We start from the raw sequence: 24108 nt of genomic DNA, 5'->3' as shown, positions 1-24108 counted from the left end.
ATCCAGCCAGAGTGCAGAAGGACCTTCCCACCTGGCTGTCCTTCTTGCAGAAAGCTGTGTTTTCTTTACTGTTCAAACCTCAAACCTGGCCTTGAATATCAGAGGCACAGCTGAGTGTCTTTTGTGGGGGTGAGCAGAGTTTTCCATCTCTTCCCAGTGACCTTTTCTAGATGTGGTGTAGTTACTGGGGGTGGTAACTCCATCAATGCTGTGGAAATCCTCCACCGGGATAGGAGCTGAGAGTCTACTCCAAATCTGACCTCACAGGTACTTCTGCAGGATTTCTGACAGGCTTCAAGAGTACCAGTAAAAAGGAGAGCACAATATGTGGTGTACATGCCACCTTTATGTCACTATGAAGATTAATACGTTTTCTGTTTCATCACCATGCTTATCCCCAGACACTTTCCCCTGACCTTTCTCCTTTAGATTAAATGTCAGACCTGTACAAAACTTGCCAAATGGTCTTAACTATACAAATTGTGGATAGTTTTGTTTAAAAACACAAATATAAGGCAGCTCACATTTTGCACAATGTGCTTCAGAGCATAAAGAACTTACTGTTGGATGACTCTGCCTTTTCCAAGGTTGTTGTCTCAGACTACACTTATTTCATTATTTTTTTTTATTACAATTAGTCACATAAGTGCCATTAATCTTGCCTAATTTCATCTCTCTTAAGATTGTTTCTCTGGTTAGTGGAGAGACAGGCCATTTTTAGTGACATTCATTTAGCTATTTTTACAAACCTGCAGCAGGATAGAATGAACTGTATCCTAGAAAAGTGAGTTTCTTTTCATTGACTGATCAGCTCTGAGGCAGATATCTGCTTTAAAACACTTGCGATGGCAAGAGATCAGTTCTGAAACTGCTTCTCTAGATTTCTTTATCAACACCTCCATGGGATTCACCATATCCAATGGCAGGAGGGTTAAGCAAGGTGGAACTAACAAACCACCTGCCTGAGTTACGAACCTAAAAGCAAATTCAAAGCTTAAAGAAAATCTGTTCTTACCTTCACCATGTGGTGTGACCTTAGTAAGACCTTCCAAATTTAAAGACAGTTTCAAAAATGAGAGTGTTGTTCCAGGTGCATCCAAGCCCATGCAACTGTAAAGTCTGGACAGTGTCATATAATGGCTTGGGTGAAGATACCTTGGTTACAGAAATGACTTTAGTAAATATTTCTTACCTGCAAACATCCCCACTGTCGATCCAATTGCAGCATGTAAACAAATAAGTGGGGAGGAGATAAGTAAAGCAACAAGGAAGATGCCTCCAGTCCAGGGGTTGTCACAACCATACACTTGACCAATGCCAACTGGGATGGATTGTAAGAGCTGCAGCAGCCAGTAGAAAAGGGCATGTTATTGTATCTATCTCTGTACCCAGAAGGACACAGCAGTTATTTTGTCCAAGCTATTGACTGAAAAGGAAAGAAAAGAAAAGGAAGGAACCCTGGCTCTGAGTTGGACTGCTGAGTGATGTGGACACCCATGCCCTTCAAACCAGAGTTAGTTCACTGTTTGGTTTTAACTTCACCAGTTCAAGATGGACTTTTATTTCCTTTGGGATGGTAACATGGTAGATGTGGTGGTGATGGTGTGTTTTGGCTGACTTTAACAAGAGAGAAAAATAGTAACCTTCCTAGGAAGTAATGCTATGGTGAGCCCGGTTGACTTGAGTTTATTATATATTATAAGAAGCATTACCAGTTACCCTTATGCTGCTTTGGGAAGGTGACCCTCCAGAGCTAGAGCTAGACCTGAGGGGACTGTGTATAAAAGAGTTCCTGTCCCATTGGGATCCTGATCTTTCTTCTGTCTTTTCATATTGCCACTGACTGTTTTGCTGATGTTCTAACCACACCTGGACAGTGGGAGTGCATATAGAATCATAGAACCATAGAATCATAGAATCGTAAGGGTTGGAAAGGACCTTAAGATCATCTAGTTCCAACCCCCCTGCCATGGGCAGGGACGCCTTGCCCTAAACCACGTGGTTCAAGGCTCTGTCCAACCTGGCCTTGAACACCGCCAGGGATGGAGCATCCACAACCTCCCTGGGCAACCCATTCCAGTGCTTCACCACCCTCACTGTAAAGAACTTCTTCCTTATATCTAATCTAAACTTCCCCTGTTTAAGTTTGAACCCATTACCCCTTGTCCTACCACTACAGTCCCTAAGGAAGAGTCCCTCCCCAGCATCCTTGTAGACCCCCTTCAGATACTGGAAGGCTGCTATGAGGTCTCCACGCAGCCTTCTCTTCTCCAGGCTGAACAGCCCCAACTCTCTCAGCCTGTCTTCATACGGGAGGTGCTCCAGCCCTCTTATCATCCTCGTGGCCCTCCTCTGGACACGCTCCAACAGCTCCATGTCGTTTTTATGTTGAGGACACCAGAACTGTACACAGTACTCCAAGTGAGGTCTCACGAGAGCAGAGTAGTGGGGCAGGATCACCTCCTTCGACCTGCTGGTCACGCTTCTTTTGATGCAGCCCAGGATACGGTTGGCTTTCTGGGCTGCAAGCGCACACTGTCGGCTCATGTTAAGCTTCTCGTCAACCAACACCCCCAAGTCCTTTTCTGCAGGGCTGCTCTGAATCTCTTCTCCGCCCAACCTGTAGCAGTGCCTGGGATTGCCCCGACCCAGGTGTAGGACCTTGCACTTGCCTTGGTTAAACTTCATAAGGTTGGCATCGGCCCACCTCACAAGCGTGTCAAGGTCCCTCTGGATGGCATCCCTTCCCTCCAGCCTATCAACCAAACGACACAGCTTGGTGTCGTCGGCAAACTTGCTGATGGCGCACTCAATCCCACTGTCCATGTCGCCGACAAAGATGTTGAACAGGACCGGTCCCAACACCGATCCCTGAGGGACACCACTCGTTACAGGTTTCCAACTGGACATCGAGCCATTTACCACAACTCTTTGCGTGTGGCCATCGAGCCAGTTTTTGATCCACCGAGTGGTCCATCTATCAAATTGATGTCTCTCCAATTTAGAGACAAGGATGCCGTGCGGGACAGTGTCGAACGCTTTGCACAAGTCCAGGTAGATGACGTCAACTGCTCTGCCAAATGTGCTTCCATATTGACAGCACTTGAGGCTTGTTTTGGGACAGTCCAACTCTAGGTGGAGTGAGAGGCTCAGGATCTCTGTTCCCTTGGCTTCCAGCAGACTTTCTGCTGGATCAGCCAGGACCATCCCTGGGGCTTTTATGGCACTGTCCTTTATGCACTGAACTGAGTCATGTATATCATCTGTGACTTGTTACTGGCTGCACATAGGCATTCTGACCCCTGTGAAATTGTTATCCAGAGCTGAATGCCTTCATGCTCACCTTTGTGATGAAACATCATAAACTTGTTGAAGTGAAACTTACCAATGGCACATTGATTGCAGACCAGGTAATGTTGGGCACTGAAGCTACAGGCTTGATGAGGGTTGTAGGGAAGAAGGGGTTGTAGTGTCCTGTGGCTGCCAAGTACAAAGTCACCGCAATATTGAAGGGCAGAGTGAAAACAGGAAGGTCCCATTTACTGAAGATGGATCCCAAAGCACTGGACAGGATTGGACTGAGAACAGGAGAAGATAGATACACAAGTATAACTTGTTCATTAACATAGTAGTGAAACAGCCTACCTCTTTGGCCATAAGCTGTGGTAAGGGCAAGCCAAATCCATTCCTTTTAGAAACATCACATTAGTATGCATCAGACAATTAGTTGTAGAATGCTGTTCATCTTTTTGCAACAACTACCACATCTACTCATGGATGGTACAAACTCTACACCCTCCTCTCAGCACAGGTAGCTAGTGTGCAGCTCAGGGAGTCAGTGAAGAAATGCATCCAATACAGTATTTAGGTAATTTGTCTTCCTATTCAGTAGAAAAATCCAACAAGAAAAAGAAGAGAAAATTTTGGGAATGCCTTGATTGATGTTCCTGCTTATCACAAGGAGACTGATGTTACTGTGTGCTGCCCAGGTACCACCTAAAATCATATGGTATTTTCTGAAAACTGAGCTTAGTTCTTAAGAAACACAATAGAGTATATTCCAGCATGTAAAGTGTTTGGGGTCACCCTCAAAAAATTTAGAGACTGAACACTAAAAAGCATGAAAACCTTGAGATACCGTGACTTTTCCAAATGTTCTTGGCTGTAGAGCCTGGAATGTAAACTTGACCAGATCTTCATTTCTTGGGACATTTCCAAACTGCCTTATTTCCACTTGAAGTAGGTGTCCTGCACGAATGACTTTGTGGGAGCATATTGGCAAGATAATAACTGGTTTTTACAGGCCCCAGAAAGCTTGTGAAAGAAAGTCAGTGGCCAGGTCCTGTCCTTGATGGAAATGGCCTGTGTTCTGCAGCTTCCAGCTGAGCTTTTCTGATACAAACGAGCTGAATAGCTCTTATGGTCAATGTCCAAGTGGCAGCAAACATCACACAGTTTACAAAAATCCAATTTAAAGATTTGAATTATTTAAGATGCTTCATTTGAGTCCTAGGAGGACATTTGTGTCCATTAAGCTGGTTGGCATTTCAAAACTATTTGGCATTTCAAAAGCAACATTTTGTGTCCTATTATGTAGGTACTATCAGTGGAAGAAATTCTTTGTTCTCCCTGTGTAATCTCAGAGGAAACCTATTCTTTTGTGACAACTTTGAGCAGTTTACAGATTTCCTTGCTTGTAGAGGTAGGAAAAGAAAAAAAAAAAAAAAAAAATCAACACTTCAGTGAAAACAGTGTGTCCTAATTTTTGTGCTGAAATACAAAGCTTCTGCCAGCTATGCATCTTAGTATCAAAAGAAACAATTAAGGAATTGCTGAATTCTAAAGCTGAAGTTCAAAGTATCTATTGGAAAAAAATCACTGAAATGTCTAATCTTAAAATCTTTCAGCTCGGGTCTTGTGAACTAAAAGAACGAAAAAAAGTTTGAACAAGAAGCCTGAAGGAATTCTGGCAGGCAAGACAAACTAAACATTCTTGCAACATGTCCTGGGTTTTGAGAGGTTGTTATAAAATGACCTTTGCTGGGAGTGATTTACAGACATAAAATATGAACAAGATCTGATCTGAGAAGCACTGAAATGCGATAATGACTGGCATCTTATTGCTGACAGTGATTAAAATATAGTTCTTGAAATAATCTCAGTTAAGGCTGTTAAATAGATTCTGCAGTGCTGTTAGGGTCCATATTTAGAAATGGCAAATTAAATCCTGAAAGGACGTTGTCTGGCATTTGGAGTTACTTGGAGGAATTAATTTTGCTCATTTCTGGTTGCATATCTGAGAGGGGGAATATTGAATTCAGCCAGAGGGAGAGCACTGGGTTGGTTCAGCTTCTGAATGAGGAAGAACTGTTGCAATATTGGACACTGTGACATCCACCCTGAATTTGTGCTGACCAAGGCTATTTGCAGAGCTGTTTTATCTGTGTGCTGTAATCAGTGTTGCCTGTGCACTCAACTTCCTACCAACACAAACAATTTGTATCAATGAATGCCTCTTTCCAGTGCCACCATGATTAAAGATGCTGATGGAGGGGTCTTCCAATGTGTTTAAGCTATGTATAGCAAGACTCTTCATTCTCTGAGAATAGTCCCTAGGAGGAGAAGTGGCACTTACCAGGCCATTGATATAACTGCCACAGGCGGAAGAAGCCACCAGTAGTAATCTCCTTTGTCAGAGAAGACAGCCATGAGCAGTCCCACCAAGATCCCATTGTAGCTGTGCAGTCCAGCTGCAATGGCTGATCTGTGATGGAAAGAAATGTTTGCAAGGTCACAAGCTGTGCTGAAGGTGGCCCATCACAGGGTCCCACTGAAATGCAGTTTGTAAGTGTCCTGCTCCCGGTGAAAGGACTGTAGGGGAGGGACAAAAAAGTAATGAGGTTGCTGCCATATTGCAATGCCCTGCTGTGTGGATGGGAAGAGCTTGGAGACTTTTCAGTGATGATGGTCTAGGGGGCTCCTTGCAATACATGGTTGTGATGGTAGTTATCAGAAAGAGATAACTGTCTGCTCTCACAAAGACAGCCAGTTATGGGGACAGGCCAGCTCTTCCTGCACCACAGCTCTGTCCTTACCTAACTGCTTCTATAGGAAAAGACAATCTGCTGTCTCTAGTACTTGAATGTGCAGTTATGACTCATCAGCAGGTTCCTGATATCATAATGATCAATTTTTATCAAGTATCCTGATATGAGGTACCACCTACCTGTCCTGACTGAGGACCAGTGCAGTTAACGTTGACACAGTTGTTCCAGTACATCCTGTGAGCATCCACCAAGGTCTCTGGATGAAAAGCCCCACTAAAATGATCAGCCCACTGAGAGGGTTGTTGACAAACATCACTTGAGAGGTGCCTCGCAAGATCCAGTCCACCAGCTGAACCATCAGGGGCTTATCTGGAGATCAAATAAAGACAGTGGCGAAAAGGCATCATTTCACCAAAGCACATCTCTACCGTCACTTTCTGGCCACAGAACAGAGGTGATGTATCAACAGGACTATAAAAACGGTCTCTGATTTATTGCTGTCTGAGCATATTTTGCATCTGGCACTTGAAAATTTAATAGGGGTGGACTGGGCACTGCTATAAAGTTTATGGAGGGTTGATAAAAAAGTGGCTTATTTACAGTGGTGAAAGAATAGTCTTACTTGCATGGTAGATTGCTTAATATAGGAGATAGGCCCATTTTGATGTATAATTCAGATGCAGAGAGGGACTTAAGCACAGATTGAAAATAGTTTGTACCTAGATAGGGAAATATTGAAAGGAAACAATTCTGCTGTTTCAGGGAGAAAGTCAGCAACCCAGAACATGTAGGTACACTGTATATAGGAGATCAGGTAAAACCATCAAAGGTGTCTAAAATGTATGAGAACCAAAGAACCTAAATTAAGGAATTAATTGTTATAGCTTGGACTGTACTCATGGCAAAGAGGTGTTTGCAAAGGGGGAAGAGCTATTGATCTTTAGAGAATACTATTGAACATGGACGGAGCAAATGGGCACCAAGCTTGGGTACCTCATGTGAGTGCAGGGGGAGGTGGGATATGTATGGGGCTAAGGGCAGCCGGGCTGAGCGCATTTATGTACAGTGCTCCTAATGATCTTTGTGGGCACAGGAGGGTCTTGTAGGACTTCGATAACTTTTGCTGCTGGCTCTTCTAGCACAAATTGACTTGAGGTCTTTTTCTGGCCTGCTTCTAGGAAAGGTGTAACCAGATCTGTACTTCTTTGCATTATAAAGAATGCACAAGAAAGAGGAGCTGCTTGCATGTACAAAATGTTCATGCAATGTGTATATATGCAGCTTTTGTCTTCTTAAATATGTTAAATTAATTCTATTAATTTAGATAGTTAATTAGACACAGCATAAAGTGCCAGACTACTTTTTGAATCTGGGCAATGACTATTCCTAAAACCTTCCCCCTCTCCCTCTCCTTTCTTTTTTATTTCCTTGTCTTGTATTTACAGTTAAGGCTCAAATTTTGCTTTATGATGAGGGTAGCTTAAATTGAGGATCTCTGAAGGGCTGGGTATCATTCAGCATCTCTTCAGCATCCCTGGAAGAGCTTTCCCAAGAGGCTGGAGAGCAAGTTGAAGGATGGCTTCACAAGCATCCCTCAGGCTGTGTGTTGTTGGAGAGCCAAGCAGTTACAACTGGGGAGGAATGAGTTCCTTAGATGAAAATGACCAGGCTTGTGTAAAATATTCACTAATATTTGTTGTCGAGCTATGAAATATATCAGCAATGTGCTTGGTTTTAGACACAAGCATTAACTGTAAATATTCAAACAGAACCAGAGGGCAGTGGCCCCAGCTTTTCAGGTCATGGAGTAGGAAAAGCTTTTCTACAAAGCGTGGACCACTGGAGAAAAGAGAAACCAGTTGGAGATGTTCCCCTGTGGCTAGAGATCACACCACCAGCCTGATGAGCTCCCTGAGAGCCTGGAGGCATCTCAGCCCACCTCCTCCAGCAAGGACAGCCAACGCACAGCCTGGCTGTATGTGGCTGTCTCTTATTTCTCTCCCATTGCTGGAGTTGTACCGCTAACAAATCAAGCCTTGACAGAGGACCCACAGGCTTACATAGCCTCTGAAAGCCCCGCATTCCTAATAATCCCGGGTAACGCGGACCATCTGCTCATGCGTTTTTCCTGTCTGGCCAGTAAACCTTTGGGATCAGTACTTGCTTTGTATTTTTATAGCATTGTAACACCCACAGTGCTTATTGCTCCCCCAAGACTGGTAATACAAGAACCCTTGCCCACACAATCAAGAGGCACATCCCCATCATCAGCCCACACGTGGACGAGGACACAGTCACTGATCCAAAGCACTTACAAATGAGACTAAATCTCCAGCCCTGATGTGTGATTCTGGGCACTGTTGTAAGGAACATGATACTAATGACACAGAACTGATTAAGTGTAAAAGACATCTTTTGCCTGTTCTGAATTGTGCATGCAGCCATGGTAATGGCTTAGAGGATGCAGAAAGATTCCCTTCCCATGGAATGATTTGGGTTAAAAGGCCAGAAATTTGCAGTAAGCTCAGATCATCCTGGCTCTGCTTTGCCTCAAGGGGGTGAAGCAGCCCCTTGTCTGGTGCCCCAGCAACAAGATATATGTTCCCAGCTAGATCTTCCTAGCCAGACAGCCCCAGTCACATCCCTGTGCTTACTTTTCATCCACTCTCCACATTCTTTCATTTCTCCTGTGAGATACCCAAAAACTTGGTAGATCCAATTTCCGCTTCTCCCCAGCAGGTCCTTGGCTTTTGACTTCTGCTCCGTGTACAACTGTTTCTCACCAGGACATTCTGCCACAACGATCTCGCCAGGCTCCATCTCTGCCGAGTGATGTTAAGAGGTAACTGTAAATCACAAAGCCCATGTGTTACAAAAACCTTTTGGCAACTTTCTGCTGTACTTTAGAGCCCCACAGTGATATAGTTTTCAAAGTTGGGGTGCTTCATGGAAAAGGGACCTGCTTCGTGGAAAAGGGACCTGCTTGAACTGCTGCTGAGGTTAGTGTGCACTGCTGCCCAGGGCAGTGGTGTCTCCTTTTGAGGTTAAGGACCAAGGAATAATCCACTGCTGCTATGGAGCTGTGGCACAGAGCTGCAGGGTTAAGGAGGATGTGGCTTAGGTGCCCTACAGCATCCCACCCTCACTCCAGCTCCTGATGCAGGCTGTGACAAGCTGCTGGTTGGATGGGAGACACAACATTTGCCAAGCAACTGAGAGGTACCTGCATACTGACCAATGCTGCTTGGCCAAGGATAGCTGATGTTGCCAGCTACTGAGGAGGGATCCTGCTGATGTTTGGCTAGCAGAGAGATGGAGGGAAGCAATGCAGTTTGCCGGTACAGTAGCAGAGAGCAGGAGACAAGAAAATACTAGAGGAGAGGCTGAAGCCTGTATCCCTTTGATGTTTTGAGCTACTGCCTTCATATATCACAGCAATTCTTTGGCTTTTCCATGCTCATCGTTCTACATCTGCTTTTCATAGACAGTCAAGAGCAAACTTGGGTAGGATCAGCACTCACATATGACTTCAGACAAAGATAAGCACCTTGGCTTAGGGCTGTGTGCTCTTTAGTTAGTAGGTGAATATCCAGCAGAAGGTGTGGGTTTATTAACTTCCCAATTACAATTGCAGGGCTCTGTTCATTATAAAAAGTCCATTAAGATATAAACCCTTAAGAGAAAATACACTGCACTGCACTCTTGTGAGCTACACTGTGGGTTACATCTGCAATAATGCCACCCTGCTTTCCGAGGGAGTCTGGCATCAGCAGCTCTGCGGCTTTGCTCCAAGGATTTTGGGGAAGCATAACTGGATTTCTGGGTGTTGCCCAAAAGCAGACTGTGTTGTGAAGGGCTTGCCCCGTGTTTCATGGAATAAGGACACCACCTTCTGGTGGGAGCTTGATTTTTGGTAGCTCAGAGAGGGTGGTTCTCAGTGTTAGAGCTTGTAACAGCAGCAGGGCAGGGTGGGAAGGGATGCCTGGCTGGAGGGAAGACTGTTTTGCAGACAGGAACACTGACAGGCAGATGGTAAACGTACCGGTGGCTGTGAAAGTCCTAATAATAAGGTCCTTGAGCAGCAAAGGATGTTTTCCTTTCACCCTAGGCAGTGCAATGCTGAGTGCAGCCCTGCAAACGCATTGCACAGCGCTTGCCTAGTGCTTGGGCTCTCTCTGCCGGCAGCTCGTCCCTACCGCAGCAAGTCTTTCAGATGACCTTGGCACACCAACATCAGCCTGTGGCTGTATGCACTGGAGAGTGATGTTGTTAAGTAGAACGGTAAAAGCTAAACCCAAGTTTGCTTGATCCTAAGGGGGAGGAGGGTTACAGAAGGTATTGCGTGGTCTAAAGCAGCCAATGTGGTTGTGCAAGGAGTAGGCACCCCCAAAACCTTGCTCATGAGTGTGTCATGGCGCTGTGAGCAAGGAGGTTCCCAGGTTGCTGTACTCAGTGCAGGAACAAGAAAGGAATAAAAAAAGAAGTGGGGAGGGATGTGTGTTATTGTCCCTCTTCTTTTGCTGTCCGTAATCTGTTTCTGGACAGATGCTGAGTCCAACCCCTGGTTTCAGTTCAAGGCAGCCTTAGTGACTATCATTTTTGGCTAGTTCCTTATGGCTGGTGTATTACTCAACAGAAGTCCCATTTTTCCTCCTAGTCTCCTCTAGGATGGCAAATTCTCAATGGTCAGAAGCGGGAATTTTCTCTGAGGTAAGAAGAGACCAGCTTCTGCTGGAAAACCAGGTATTTGTGCATGGATCTACCCCATAAATGGTGAACTGTGTAATGTATTGTTGCCCTGGGCTTTCTGGTAATCAGTGTAGCTCTGGGCACCTTCAGATGGAAGTTTTAGCTCAGAACTCTGAAAGTTCCTGTTCTTACCATTGACAGCTCAACCTGGTGCTCCAAAAATCCAGTATTTCCTGGGACGGACATATCAACAGCACAAGCAGAGAAGAGACTCCAGAGCCACGCCAGGCTAGCACCTGGATGACATAGAGGTTGCTTTGCCTCCGGAGCTTATTTAGCAAGGGTGGCTGGTATCAGTGGCAGCTGTGTAATTCTGCCTGTTTGTTTGCTCCTGTCCCTTCCAGAAGACTTCTCCAAAGAGTTTCAAGGGACTGTATTGATAGGACAAGGGGTGATGGGTTCAAACTGAATCAGGGGAAGTTCAGGCTAGATATAAGGAAGAAGTTCTTCCCTGTGAGGGTGGTGAGGTGCTGGCACAGGTTGCCCAGAGAAGCTGTGGCTGCCCCATCGCTGGCAGTGTTCAAGGCCAGGTTGGCCAGAGACTTGGGTGACATGATCTAGTATGAGGCGTTCCTGCCCATGGCAGCGAGGTTGCAACTGGATGATCTTCAGGTCCTTTCTAACCCTAACTATTCTATGATTCTATGAGAGGGGCTCAGATAGCTGCACTGGATCCACATGAAGGAGACGGGAGCATCTCTTAGGATCCTCACATCCCAGGGACACATCAGTAAAGAAAAGTTAGGGGCCCCTTTGCTGTGCACAGTGACCACCACCAGCACCAGAGTGCAGCTGCTATCAGCAGGGAGAACAAATACAGAGTGGTTGTGTTTATGTCTTCGCAGTACTTGAAAAGCTCACACTCATTTCAGACCTCACCAGGAAAAACTACTATTGGCTTTTAAAAGAAGAAACATCACTGCAGAGCTTCTAAAGTCTGTTTTTAAAAGGCTGCACTGCTCAATTCCCTCTGAAATGGAGATGTGGGACCTGTATATCTGTAAAATTCTTGTCCTTGCTCACAGAATTTAACCCTTAGGGTTTAAGTGCAAAGTAGTCATGTTAGAACCCTTTGCAGTCAATAGAGAGGCTAATATCTCCAGTAAGTGGTTCACATCCCTTTTCTTACATATCAACCTGAAATGTGAAATAAAGGTTGTGTCTCTCTTTCCACAGGCTGCAAAGGGAGCCTCGTGGGGGGCAATTTTCAGGCAAAAGAAATTCCAACCTAAGAGATTCTGCCAAGTCCAGCCTCGAAGTTTATGGGAGTGGGATCTGGAGTCCCAGGCTAATGCTTTTAAATCACTGAGCCATCTGTAACAGGCCTGTAACCTACATCAAGAAGGGCATCAAAACTCTAAGGCTAAGTAAAAAACTACAGTCTCTTCTTATGATTCCTGTTTGCTTTCTCCCTATGGATTGGAGGGGAACTAAATCTCTGTTTGAAGGGAGTACACTCACCCTCCTTGGATGGGAAAGCAATGTGGGACACAGCTGGAGAATGGCTGAAGAATTACCAAAGTTTTTGGGAAAGAACTAGTGCAAAAAAGAGATATGGGGATGCTGAAGTCCATTACACTGCCACAGTGGTGAATCTTGGGGCTTTACAGCAGAGAGGCCTGAGGGGCTGCAACAGCTAAAGAAGATCCTAATGGACACTGATCACTGCAGGGGCATTACCCTGGAAAAACACCATTTCTTTGCAGTGAGCATCTGTCAGTCGACGGGCTTGTGCTCAGTGGTACAGGCTCCATGAATAATAGAGAAATCGTTTGAGCAATTATCTAATTAGGGCTAATGAGAGCCTGAATCACTTACAGCACACCTAGGGCTGATGGGGAATTAGTTGAAAAGGGCCTTTTGTCAGCAAACACGGATTCATCAGTGTTGTAATGAGCTGTCCTGCTCATTAAGAACATTTATCAGTCTGCATGGTAATGCCTGGTGGTTAGGGCTCATCTCTAGGCCTACCTGTGGCTGCTCACTCCCAGGCAGACAGCTGTAATGGCACGCTTTTGAGGTCCTGGATACTGATAGCACAAAGCCTTGTATTTTTAAGCCCCCCAGGGTAAGCACTGGGTTTCTCTTTGGCTTGTGCTGCTAGAGAAAATGTCCACAGCTTAGCACCCCATGCAGCCTGCAGGGATCTGGTGGCCTCCTGAAAAAGAATAACCCACAAGTGGGCTGTGAACAGTGGGATGGTGCATGGGCAGGGTGATGGGAAATGCGTAATACTCTAGCCAGCTCTTCTACAGAGCTGCTGTTTGTGTCCTTATCCTAGGATAATGCTAAGCTCTGAAGCCAAGCCTGGGCAATCTGTTATTCCCTCCTGTACAACAGCATGGAAGTGATCAGAAAAGTGTTGCCTTCAAGGGATGTTGAGAAGAAAGAACCTTGAGAAGAAACAGTTTGTAAAAGCACATTGTTCTCATAAGAAATCATGAAGAAATAGAAAACAAATACAGTGTACAGCTAGGGGGCAAAACTTTGGGATGTTGACAGAATGCTTGGCTGAGTCGTAATGACTTTACTAATCAAAGCTCTACCAGGGATCAACCTGTGACATAGAAACCAAGCAAACAAAGCAGGGCATTTCAGAACAGTCACTGAGGTTAAATGCAGCACAATTGCAGAAAATAGGTATGAAACCCTTAGATACAGACCTTAAAAGTAAATTAAAAAAAAAAAAAAGAAAAGGATCCACCTGAAAGGAAAAAAATGCTCAAGTAAACTTGTTTCTTCTCACAGGCATTAAGTGAAGCCACATTCCAGAGCAGCTCTGTCATATCTGTACAAACACAACTACCACAAAACAGTTAGTAATCAGGACAGTTTAACTTATGGGGCTAAATATGACTCTTACATCTTTATTTAGATACTTGGCTTTTACAGTGTGGTCTTGGAGTCTATCTGTTTCTTCCTTTCCCAGTCTATGTAGTATGTAACGCAATACTTTGCTTTGCTCTAAGGCAACTTTCTTTTCTCTCTGTTACAGCAGTATCTCCCAGTCCACCAAATGGATGCACAGAGTTTATTTAATGGATTGTCTTGGTGTCTTGGGTAGAAGTTGTGCTGATACCACTTGTATACAGACTGTACATAGATATAAACATGTGTGTGTGTAACTGTGGAGAAGGAGGGTTTGACTTCCTTACCATGGGTCTCCTGAATGATGCTTGTAGAGAGGGATTCATCGTGACTCCTTGTAGCCATTTAAAGGTTTATAGTTTTGGCATGCTCTATGGTCAACGTAGGCTAATTGGTATGATCTCTGGGCAGTTCACCCTGGAATGTCAGACATCATCCTTGGAATGGGATCGATTTTCTTCCAGAGGGATCTGTCTCATCGCTTTAGTGGTACAGAGAGGCTAAGATGGGGCTTATGAGGCTAAACATGGGTATCTCCGCTGTGAGTGTTTGTATCTGAGCAGCTTGTCTTGACTGCCAGTGAAAAGCTGGTCAATATATGGATCTAGAGCATGATTCATCCCCTCCCATCCTACACAGATGAATCATGTCCTAAATTCTGTTGCAGTTGCTGTCTATAATGGGAAAGACAGACAGCTCAGATGCACACAGCTGCACCGCATACACATAGGGAGAGCGGTGATAAATGACAGCTAAGTGACTATCCCAAGGTCATCGGGAAAGCTGTAGCTGACTGGGGTATCAAACAAGGACACGTTAATATTTGAACCAAGTGCCTAATACATGAAGAATTTTCAAAATGCTATCTGTTTTTTTAATAATAAAAGTAGTCAGACCAGGTAGATATTTTAAGACACAAAAATCCTGTTTTCCTGCATATGGTTTCAGTTATAAAACCAGAGGGGAAAACAAATAGAGAAAATATGAAATATAAAAACCGTTGCTTCTAAACAGAATGTTTTTCAAAGGTTTCCATGAGGTGTTGGCTGCTCAGCAAAGCAGACTGTAAAAGAACTTTACAAGCCACATTTATTGTAAGAGCTCCACTTATTGAAGTACAATTCAAACTCTTGTTCTGCTGGCCAAGTTCCATAAATTAAACACTTGTGCAATAACACATACTTCTCCACTTGGATTCTCTCTTTCTTTTTGGCTTTGTGTGTCTGTGTCTCTCTCACTCTCTTTTTAAAAAATCCATTGCAAATGGAAACAAAAAAAGGTTTGCTTGTTTTAGGAGTGAGTTTAAGAAATAGACTAGTAAAAGCAAAAATAAGGAGAGGAAAAAGAAAGCAAGTCAACTTTTTAGTCCAGCTGACTAAAATGAGACTTCTGTTTCATTGTTTTACATCTTGGTGACACTGATTTAATGTAAGGCTAAATCCACATTGTGAAGCTGTGTGATGTCAGACATCTAGCTGAAGTAGTGCCTCATTTCCATTACAGTGCACTGGGCATTGCATGTTCAGAGGAACCAGCAAGGTAGCCTGGGATCTGAGAAGGGGGGGTCCGGCCTGCGCCCTGCCTTCAGAGAGCACCCAATTTCCCTCCCTGCCCTAGAGCGTTGTGGCCTTAGAGAGGTGGTCATCAGCAGGACCAGCCTTTTCTTACAAGAGAAGGGATGGTGGGGTGTGAGATATTTTCAGATGGCCATCCTGTCTGACCTGGAGCAGGATGGGTATGTGGACATGCCAAGGAACATCCCTGCCAGTAGCGTTCTTGGGTGCACTTTCCCTTTCCCACCTTCTTTCCTGCCTCTCTGTGCCATCACTCCTACTCAGCTGCAGCTATCGCTGCTCTTTCAATTCAGACTAGAGCCTCATATCCAGTCTGTGCCTAAATCTTGCAAGTTCTTTCTATATGATGTCTTTTGAAACTTGATTTTCTTATTCATCCATCTGACCTAAGCTCTTGTCATATCACTTCTCCTTAGCACAGCATCTGTCTTTCTGGTCTTGACAGTCATTCCTGCCCTGTAGTATCACCATCTCCCTGACTTTCACTTTGACATGACCCTTTGTCTTTCTCCTTCACATTGATGGTGAGTTGCATGTCTTCACTTTCAGAGCCAGTCATTGCTCTGTCTCATCAGTAGGGAAAAATTAATTTCTACATTCCCCTGATCCATAATGCTGCCTTTGTTTGCCAGAAATATTTCTAAAGATCCTCTCCTGTGTTACAAAGCTTAGGTGTCCTAAGATGGACTGCATGATCGTAAAGGTCTTTTCTAACCTAGTTGATTTGATAATTCTATGAGCTCCAGTGAAGCTAAAGCCTTCTTTAATACAGAGAATAATAAAATGGAAATAATACTCGATGATATCTCTGCTTTCTTGTTAATTCACAGTGGAAACTGGGAGATTTCAGCTACTAAATGTCTCATCAATTCAGAGGTGACCTCTTAAATGAGAATAATCCTTTTTATTCACTATGGTGATTCAGGGACTTACTCTTGCAAGGCTAGAGTGCGACAGACATGGGAAGTCAAATGTGAATCAGGTTGGAGCAGCTATAGAAATTACTGTTCTTTGTTGGAAGCTACCTTCTGCCTGGCTGAGATACTGTAACTGATGGGTGTGAAAGAGAGGACAGCCAAGGAAACGTGCCTTTAGGACATTTTAGTGAGGAAGAAGCCAGATTTAATATAGCTTCTGCTGAAGGTACTTTTAGGCAGCCTATTCATGTCACAGTAACATTGGAGCAGCTCTTGTGGTCAATCTCAAAGGCTGGGGATTGACCATAGGACAGAACGGATATCAACTCCCTCTAAGAGACAGTGATTGAAGGTGATGATTACTTCTTAAACTGCCTACCTGATCTGCAAGAGGTCAAAGAGGGCTTTGACCATCTTTTTGCAGTTTTGTAGCTTTTCTGTGTGGCTGCTGAGGTGATGCCATATGGTGATTTTGCTCTCTGGAGAAAAAGGGGGTTAGGTAGGGTTGGAGTATCCATGTCTCCTCCACTGATCTGTAGGGCCAAAGTGATCTCTGATCTGCATCACTTGCATGCACACAATTGAGTTTAAAGGCAAAAAAACTAATGTAGACATAGACTGAGAAACCTTGTTTCTATACTATTCAGAGTTTTTTGATTACTTAGCCTGTAAACTCTTCTGGGATTGGATACCCTGCACAAGGTATGGGCAGGTTGGCAAAACCCCTTCATTTTGGTGTGAAATACACTGCCAGTTTTGCTAGCTTAGCTTAACAGAGCTTTGCCTGTAAATGTTTTAACTGCAGTAACAATCACATGGTGTCTGCTATTCCTGGGCTGACCCTGCTGAATACTGGACTGTCTTTAACAGTGCGTGGTAAACTACAGACTGTAAAGTGCTAGGTGCTGTTCACAATGAATAAAAATGTCAGAGCTTGGCCAATATTTGGTTAAATCTTGAAACAAAACATACAACATTTTAATAGAGTAACAGTAAAGGCATTTCTCCATATAGTTCACATCACTTGCTCTTTAATATAAAGTTAATGGAGATTTTCTTTTTTAGATAGCAACAATTTACCATGTGTTTCCCTGGTAACTACACCACCATGAACCTTCCCTGAAAACTCCATTGGGATTCCTGCAATGTTAGTGAGCATAATGAATGGTAAATGTAACGCAAACCCATTGAATCACTTTATTTTAAATTTTGGCAGAGACATAATTTCCCACAGTTCATAAACATTTATGAAAGAGGAGTTTACATGTAGAAAACCAGTTGTTTTTATCACTTAGATCAAAGAACACACTTATCTGGATATATGGATCCATTTTCAGCCAGCTTTTGAGAAACTCAGGTGACAATCTTTAAGAAGCTTCACAGGCTAATACCGAACCTTTGAAGTCTGCAGCTTTGCTCACCTGCAAATACAGGGATCGCTTCTGCTTTCTGTTCTGCATGAGTCTGAAGTTTGCATTTCAAAGATTATAGACGACAGGCCAAATTTCCCAAGCTGCTAACAGCATTGAGACTTACCGACTAGAACAACATGAAAAAGTAGGGCATGTTGCAGGATATGGGGGTTTGTATCCACAATCCTGCTGTTCATGTGCCAGATGAATGGCATTTCTGCACTGGAGAAATGGCCTTATGCCTTTGGAAGTGCAATGGAGGGATTGCCCTAATGTTAATGACCTTTTCATCAGACCCTAAGATGAGGAGGGAAGAAGAGGAGGGAGAGCTGCAGATAACAACCTTGCAGCTGCAGAGGCTCCTGGCAGATCCTGGCACTGCTCCATGTCCTGGGCTTCCTTCTCTTGCATCAGCTCAAGCCCAGGGTTTACTTGATGGAGTCTGGTTTTCATCTCAGCTTTCATTCTTCTGTAGTTAGAATAACATAAGTGAGAGAAATTCATATCCATCAAACACAGTGGAGCTGTTCTTTGTTTGTGCTGTTGTACATAAAAGCTGTTTCTGGTGCTGTTTGCAAGTGGGGCTTGTTTACTGCAGGACCAAGTGAGGTTTCTGCATGCTACTGAATCGGTGAGCATCCCAGGGCAGGTCTGCACCACCTTCCACTGGTAACACATCTGTGCCTTACCTCTACTTTATAATGCCCATCTATAGCCTGAGAGCTTTGTGAAAGAATGGAATGCTATTTTCTGGAGGATTTCGAAAGGGTGTGCAGAACAGCCCTGCTCTATTACAAAAGTCTCTAAAATGTCTAACAAGAAAAATTTAAAATGGATATTAATTATAAAATTATGATATTTCAAAATATTTAATTTTCATTTAATCTTTAGAAAAAATGCAGTATTGTATATCTGCAATAGCAAGTGACAGATAAAACAAAGTGCGTTTGCAAAATTGAAAACTAGACCACTAGAAGCTGAGTAGCACTGAAGATTTTCAGGAGAAAAATCGCTGTCTCCTGAGATTTCCACATGTCTGTGAAGTTCTTTTTTTTGTGGCTACGTTTTTTCTCCCTGGTGCTTTGTTACTAGGCTGTAAGAACTGTAATATCACAGAACTGAAACATCAAATAACTCCAGCCATCACAAGACATCTTTGGCATATTTTGGTGGCCAATATATTTGTGTTCAAGCAGGATGCTCAAATCATACACAGAGTTGTGACAAAAATTTAATAAGGTTGAAAGCACTGGAAACATGATTAAATAATGTTTCTAATTAGAAGTGGGTATTATTTATCAGAAATTCAAAAAGTTTTTAAATTAAATTTGAGGACTAAGGGGGTCAGATGACATGCACAAATGAGTTTAAGCCTAATTCTAACAGAAGTGGGGACATGTGGTCCAGGAACTCTGACTGCTGTGGCAAAGCTATTAAATGGGGAATATATGAGGGGGGCAAAGGCAATTTTCTCTCTCCTAGCAGGAAAACTAGGGAAATTGTTCCCTGAGCTGGTCAGAAGATACGAGAGGGCTTCTCTGAAAGGCTCTAAAATAAACTCCCATGCCTAACACTGAAAGGTTTAAGTAGAAGTGCGCAATTGCTTATTCTCCTGCTATACTTATGGGTTGGGCAGGATTCATTTAGGGGGACCCCCAGGACATGTGCATGCTGGAAATTGTGTTGTCCGGCTCAGCAGACATCCTGGATCTTTGGTGACCACCACCAAGCTTGCCCCAATACAGGCTGGAGCTGTGGTGGCTCTGTTCATGTTGGGACTTCATAGCATCACTGGCTGGTTTGGGTTGGAAGGGACCCTAAAGCTCATGCAATTCCAACCCCCTGCCAGGCAGGGACACCTTCCACTAGAACAGGTTGCTCCAAGCCCTGCCCAACCTGGCCTTGAACACTGCCAGAGATGAGGCAGCCAGAGCTTCTCTGGGCACCCTGTGTCAGCGCCTCAGCACCCTCACAGGGAAGAACTTCTGCCTAAGATCTTATCTCAGTCTCCCCTCTGGCAGGTTAAAGCCATTCCCCCTTGTCCTGTCCCTACAGGCACTTGTCCAAAGCCCCTCTCCAGGTTTCTTATAGCCCCTTTAGGCACTGAGAGGTGCTCTAAGGTCTCCCCTTAAGGAGCCTTCACTTCTCCAGGCTGAAGCAGCCCAGCTCTCTCAGCCTGTCTCCAGAGCAGAGCTGCTCCAGTCCTTACAGCATCTCTGTGGCGTCCTCTGGACCCACTCCAGCAGCTCCACGTCCGTCCTGTGCTGTTGTCCCAGAGCCAGACGCAGGACTGCATGGGGGGGTTTCCCAGAGCGCAGCAGAGGAGGAGAATCCCCTCCCTTGACATGGTGCTCATGCTCACAGCGGTGTTCTGGGCTCAAGCGCACACTGAGGCCGGGTCATGGGGAGCTTCTCATCAAGGGACTTGTTTTCTTTCTTATAACTTTCACCTCCACTGTTCTGACTGCTGAATCCCATCCCAACACCTTGGTTATTTGTGCCTTCCTGCACTGCCTACACCTGGATACCTAAGGGTCTAGCATATATAAGGTCTTGGGTAGAGAAATTTTCTAAGTGACCCATTCTGGGCACCATGATGTACATGTGCCCTATGTGCTCGTTGGGCAATGGGGACATTTCTGGCTCATGCTGAGACTGCCTTCAGTTGTGCCAAATGCTGTCTGTGGTTCAGCCTTCCCCATGGATGCAGATGATGTTATCTCTTGGTTCCCAACATGCTCCTGGTTGAGGACTTCAATAAACACCAGAATCTGCCTTTTGTTTTCTGGAGACTGGACGAGTTATGAGTTTATAAATAGGGTCAGGTTAAGATTCGTGAAATTCAACACAGCACATCCTAGTTAATTGGTTTATTTTTCATGCTGAGGGCATTTTTTACTAGTTTCTCTTGGCTGTGGTGGGAGCTGGGGCCTAATCCATAGCTAACACTGGGAATGGGGATAGTGCCCATGGTACAGGGGTAAATGACTCTATGGTCTGTTCCACAGTATGTTTTAGCTGAAACATTGATGCTTGTGAGGAAAGGGAAGGGAGAGGAAAAAAGAAAGAGCATTTTGCCAGACCTTTTATGTTTAATTTGCAAGTATGAGTGCTGTAAATAGCCCAGCCAAGGGCTGGAGAGGTCTTCAGGTTGGGCTTCCAGAGAAGAAAGATTGGGGAGCCAGGGTTAAATCAGTGTTCGACTCATCCAGAGGAAAGGGAAGGAGGGAGTGGGAGTTAGGGACCAGAGCAGAGTTAGGTTCTGTGAAACAGGGAAGCAGAGCCAAAGTCATAGCCAGTTTCTGCAATTCACGCTTAGTTATTCAAGTAGAAAGAGGTGGAAGTGGGCTATTGGTATCTCTGTGTGCTGTATCCCCAATTTCAATTTGTGTGTGTGAATAACACCGGATTCACTCTCACAGCTGGGGGGGTGAGCCAGATTGAGGGTCACCTTTAGGCTGAGCAGTGTGCATTGCCTGAGGTTTAAGGTTAATTGCAGGTGCAGAAGTGATTTGAAAGTAAACAGTGGCAGGTCTTGGGAATTTAAAATTTAAATTTGTTAATTTTTTTTTTTTTTTTATTTAAAAATATTGGAATTTTAGAATTTTTTCAGGACAGCTTTGTTCACAATTTGCTTTATTCTAAGTTTTTGCTGAGCGGTTTGACCATATAAGAAGCTAGTGTTCAGGTGGGGTTATGAACATCAAAAGGATCATGACAGAGTGATGGTTAGGGTTGAATTTATTGGCCCTGAGGAGGAAAGCTGTGTGGTGTTCTCACTTGATCTGGTTGCCTTATTCTGAATCTTTGCTCAATGCATACTCCTGGCACAGGTTGGCTCAGACTAGGGACAGCCTCTATGAAACTGGTGACTACAGAGCTACAGTTATTTTCAAATTTGCAAGTTCTCTAATGGAGAATGTTGATATCACTTTATTTGAGTACCTTAAGATCAAATTTCTTCTGGTGCTTTTATGCCTTTCTCATTCCCTGTGTTTTTGTTCAAGTTACTTTTACAGGATTTGAGAGACGCATTGCAGACCCAGGCTTATAGCTGAACTTTGGCACGCTGCTGAAGAAAAACATTGTTTGCATCAGCTTGTTTTACTCACTGTAAATTTTCACAAGAGGAATATGCCTTATCTATAGCCAAGGTTAGGTTTAGCACTAGGTTCTATTGTAATGCTCAAAATGCAACATTTTGTTTCAATGAAGGCTTCCAGTTATGTGCAGGAAATATCTAACTAGTGTCAACCTATTTAAACGTCATACTCTTAGGCTTGTGTGGCCTTGAGTGCCTTCTCCATGGCCAGTGCTTGGTTAATATAGGGTTTATGAGACCAAAGGATGCACAAGGAGGCTTATGATATAAATTTGCCAGTTGTACTGAGTCCAGTGCAAAGATTGGGATTAGTTTGGAAGGTCATGAAAAGTTGAATTGGAAAGCCAGGGGTTTGGCTGAAGTTTGCCAGCTGCAAATAGAAGAGCCAAGGGCTGCTTCCACTTGCTTTGAATACCTTAGTCTGAATGCCTCATCTGGAGCCAAAGTCAGGGTTAGACATGGGATCAAGATGCACCCAGAGGTCCTTGTTACAGACCAAAATACCTCTTCATGAGGCTGCTCTGGGATTTCCCATGTTTCTCGGAAGAGCAGAGATGCTATGGTGACACAGTCAATGAAGGAAACACACTATAAATAATGTTGCCCTTAATATTAGATATGTCGCCTCTGGACCATGGTTTACATTTTCCATGGCTACAGTATAAGCAAAATCCCATGGCTGATCCCCATGCCCCATCATAAATAAACACTGCTTTGTAGGCAGGGTGCTGTGAGTTCCTGTCTCTTCCCCTTTTGCCGTCAGGGATGATAAAGCAGAAGGTACCTCAGAACCTATCAGAAAGATTTTAGGTAAGATTTTTGAGCATCTTGGAGAAAAAAACCATGAAAGAATAACATATCACTTAGATTTGTTCTACAAGAGAGGAAAAGGTTAGATCTCTCTCTGGATGAAGAAGAGTAATTTTTGAGAGAAAGATGAATTTTATTGCTAAAAAAGAAGTTTCAGGTCACTCCATGTCTAGCAATAACAGCTTATTTAGCAGAGTACTTTGTCAGAAGAAAATGAAAAAGATCAAATGCAGGGAGAGAAAATCAAAGAGTTACAGTCTGGATGTTTTAAAGCCTACTTTAGCTAAATTCAGTGATAATTTTTCAAAAGAGAAAAATGCTGCAATAAAACATTTATTGTGGTTTTGTACTTGTTTTTGTTCCTTTGTGAAAAATGAAACAGTTTGAGACTCATCCAATACTATTTTTTTTCTTAGTTTTTCAGCTCAAGCATTAAACAACAACAACAAAAAAATAAATCAGTTAGTTACTCACATAGTTCTTATTATAGATTTTACTAGGGGAAGAAATTGTAAGATGGCTTTCTGGCCTGACCCAGCGCCATCCACCTAACCACAAGAAGACATCATTCATTTTAAACAGACATTGGCAGGGTCCTTTAGTAAGTATGTGAATAATTAAAGAAAACCAAGAATTTGGAAATTAAGAGAAGGAAAACGCAAAATCTGAGTGTGAAATGCCCTAAAAGAGATGTGTGAGAACAAACTAATGTGCGTGGCTTGTGCATAGACCCATTTGGTGAAGAATTGTTGAGGCCTGAGGCACAAAGAAAGATGTTTGGGCAGCAGAAGCCAATTTGGAGGCTGTAAAGTGATTTGTTTCCATCGCCTTGTATCAATTTGAACAGTCAAATCAGCTTTGCAGCTCTGAAATAAACACAGTTGGGAGTTTATATGAGTTCAGGATGATGTAATCTGTATGTTTTGGACATGGTAGGGGAAGGAGAAGAAACATTTGCAGCCAATTTGCCAACATGTTCCTCAATTGACATATCAACAAGTTGATTGAGGTAATGGGAGAGATAAGTATTTTAAATTGTAAACACTTAAGAAGCCGAGGATCTGAAATAGGGAATTAGTTTTGAAGTTCAGCTGTCATTTATAACCAGCTACATGGGATGGAGTGAGGGGACCTTGGGCACTGCTGTTCCTGCCTTGTAAGTACCTTGGCTAATGCTGGAGCTTACTGAGACACGCACCCAGGTCATGGCTTGAGGCACCTTTTACTTGCTGGAGACGTGTACAAGGAGGAGAAGTGAGAGTCCTGTGGGTTGCATTGAGCCTGCCAGAACATTCATCCAAGCTGCTCCAGTGCTGCTGGCAGCTGGCTGCTGCCTGATGTTGTCCTGGGATGAGACCTGCTCAGAGAACACTTCTCCTGCATGGCTTTACAGCTAAACATGGAAGAGCACCTTGTTTGTTAACTGAGCTGAACATGAGGGAGGCAGAGGGAAGAATGATGTTATCAGACATCTTGAAGTTCATGCTTTCCTGCAGAAATGTGGGTGCCTGAGGACTCTGGTACCCACACGGCTGGTTGAAGCTCAGGATCTGTGTCCAAAGCTCCAGCGTTAGTGTGGCTCAGGGATATTAAGTCCCTGTTGAAGCCCCAGTGAACTCAGAAGACACA

At 43.9% G+C, this 24108-nt stretch overlaps 1 protein-coding gene across 1 annotated transcript in view; it reads right to left on the bottom strand.

The window, feature by feature from the left end:
- Window positions 1-24108, bottom strand: part of SLC14A2 (solute carrier family 14 member 2) — a 352417-nt gene that overhangs the window by 34765 nt on the left and 293544 nt on the right. Inside the window, exons 4-9 of the mRNA XM_030470582.1 lie at window positions 17911-18036; window positions 8702-8893; window positions 6227-6416; window positions 5636-5764; window positions 3386-3578; window positions 1193-1340 (exon numbers count right to left, since the gene is read on the bottom strand). Of these exons, the coding sequence (XP_030326442.1) occupies window positions 1193-1340; window positions 3386-3578; window positions 5636-5764; window positions 6227-6416; window positions 8702-8867 (826 nt within the window). The 5' untranslated portion in view covers window positions 8868-8893; window positions 17911-18036. The remainder of the gene's footprint in view (window positions 1-1192; window positions 1341-3385; window positions 3579-5635; window positions 5765-6226; window positions 6417-8701; window positions 8894-17910; window positions 18037-24108) is intronic.

The sequence above is a fragment of the Strigops habroptila genome, chromosome Z (assembly GCF_004027225.2).
Source record: "Strigops habroptila isolate Jane chromosome Z, bStrHab1.2.pri, whole genome shotgun sequence".
Taxonomy (NCBI): domain Eukaryota; kingdom Metazoa; phylum Chordata; class Aves; order Psittaciformes; family Psittacidae; genus Strigops; species Strigops habroptila.
Note: the sequence above shows the minus strand (reverse complement) of the source record. Positions and strands in the feature narration are given on the sequence as shown.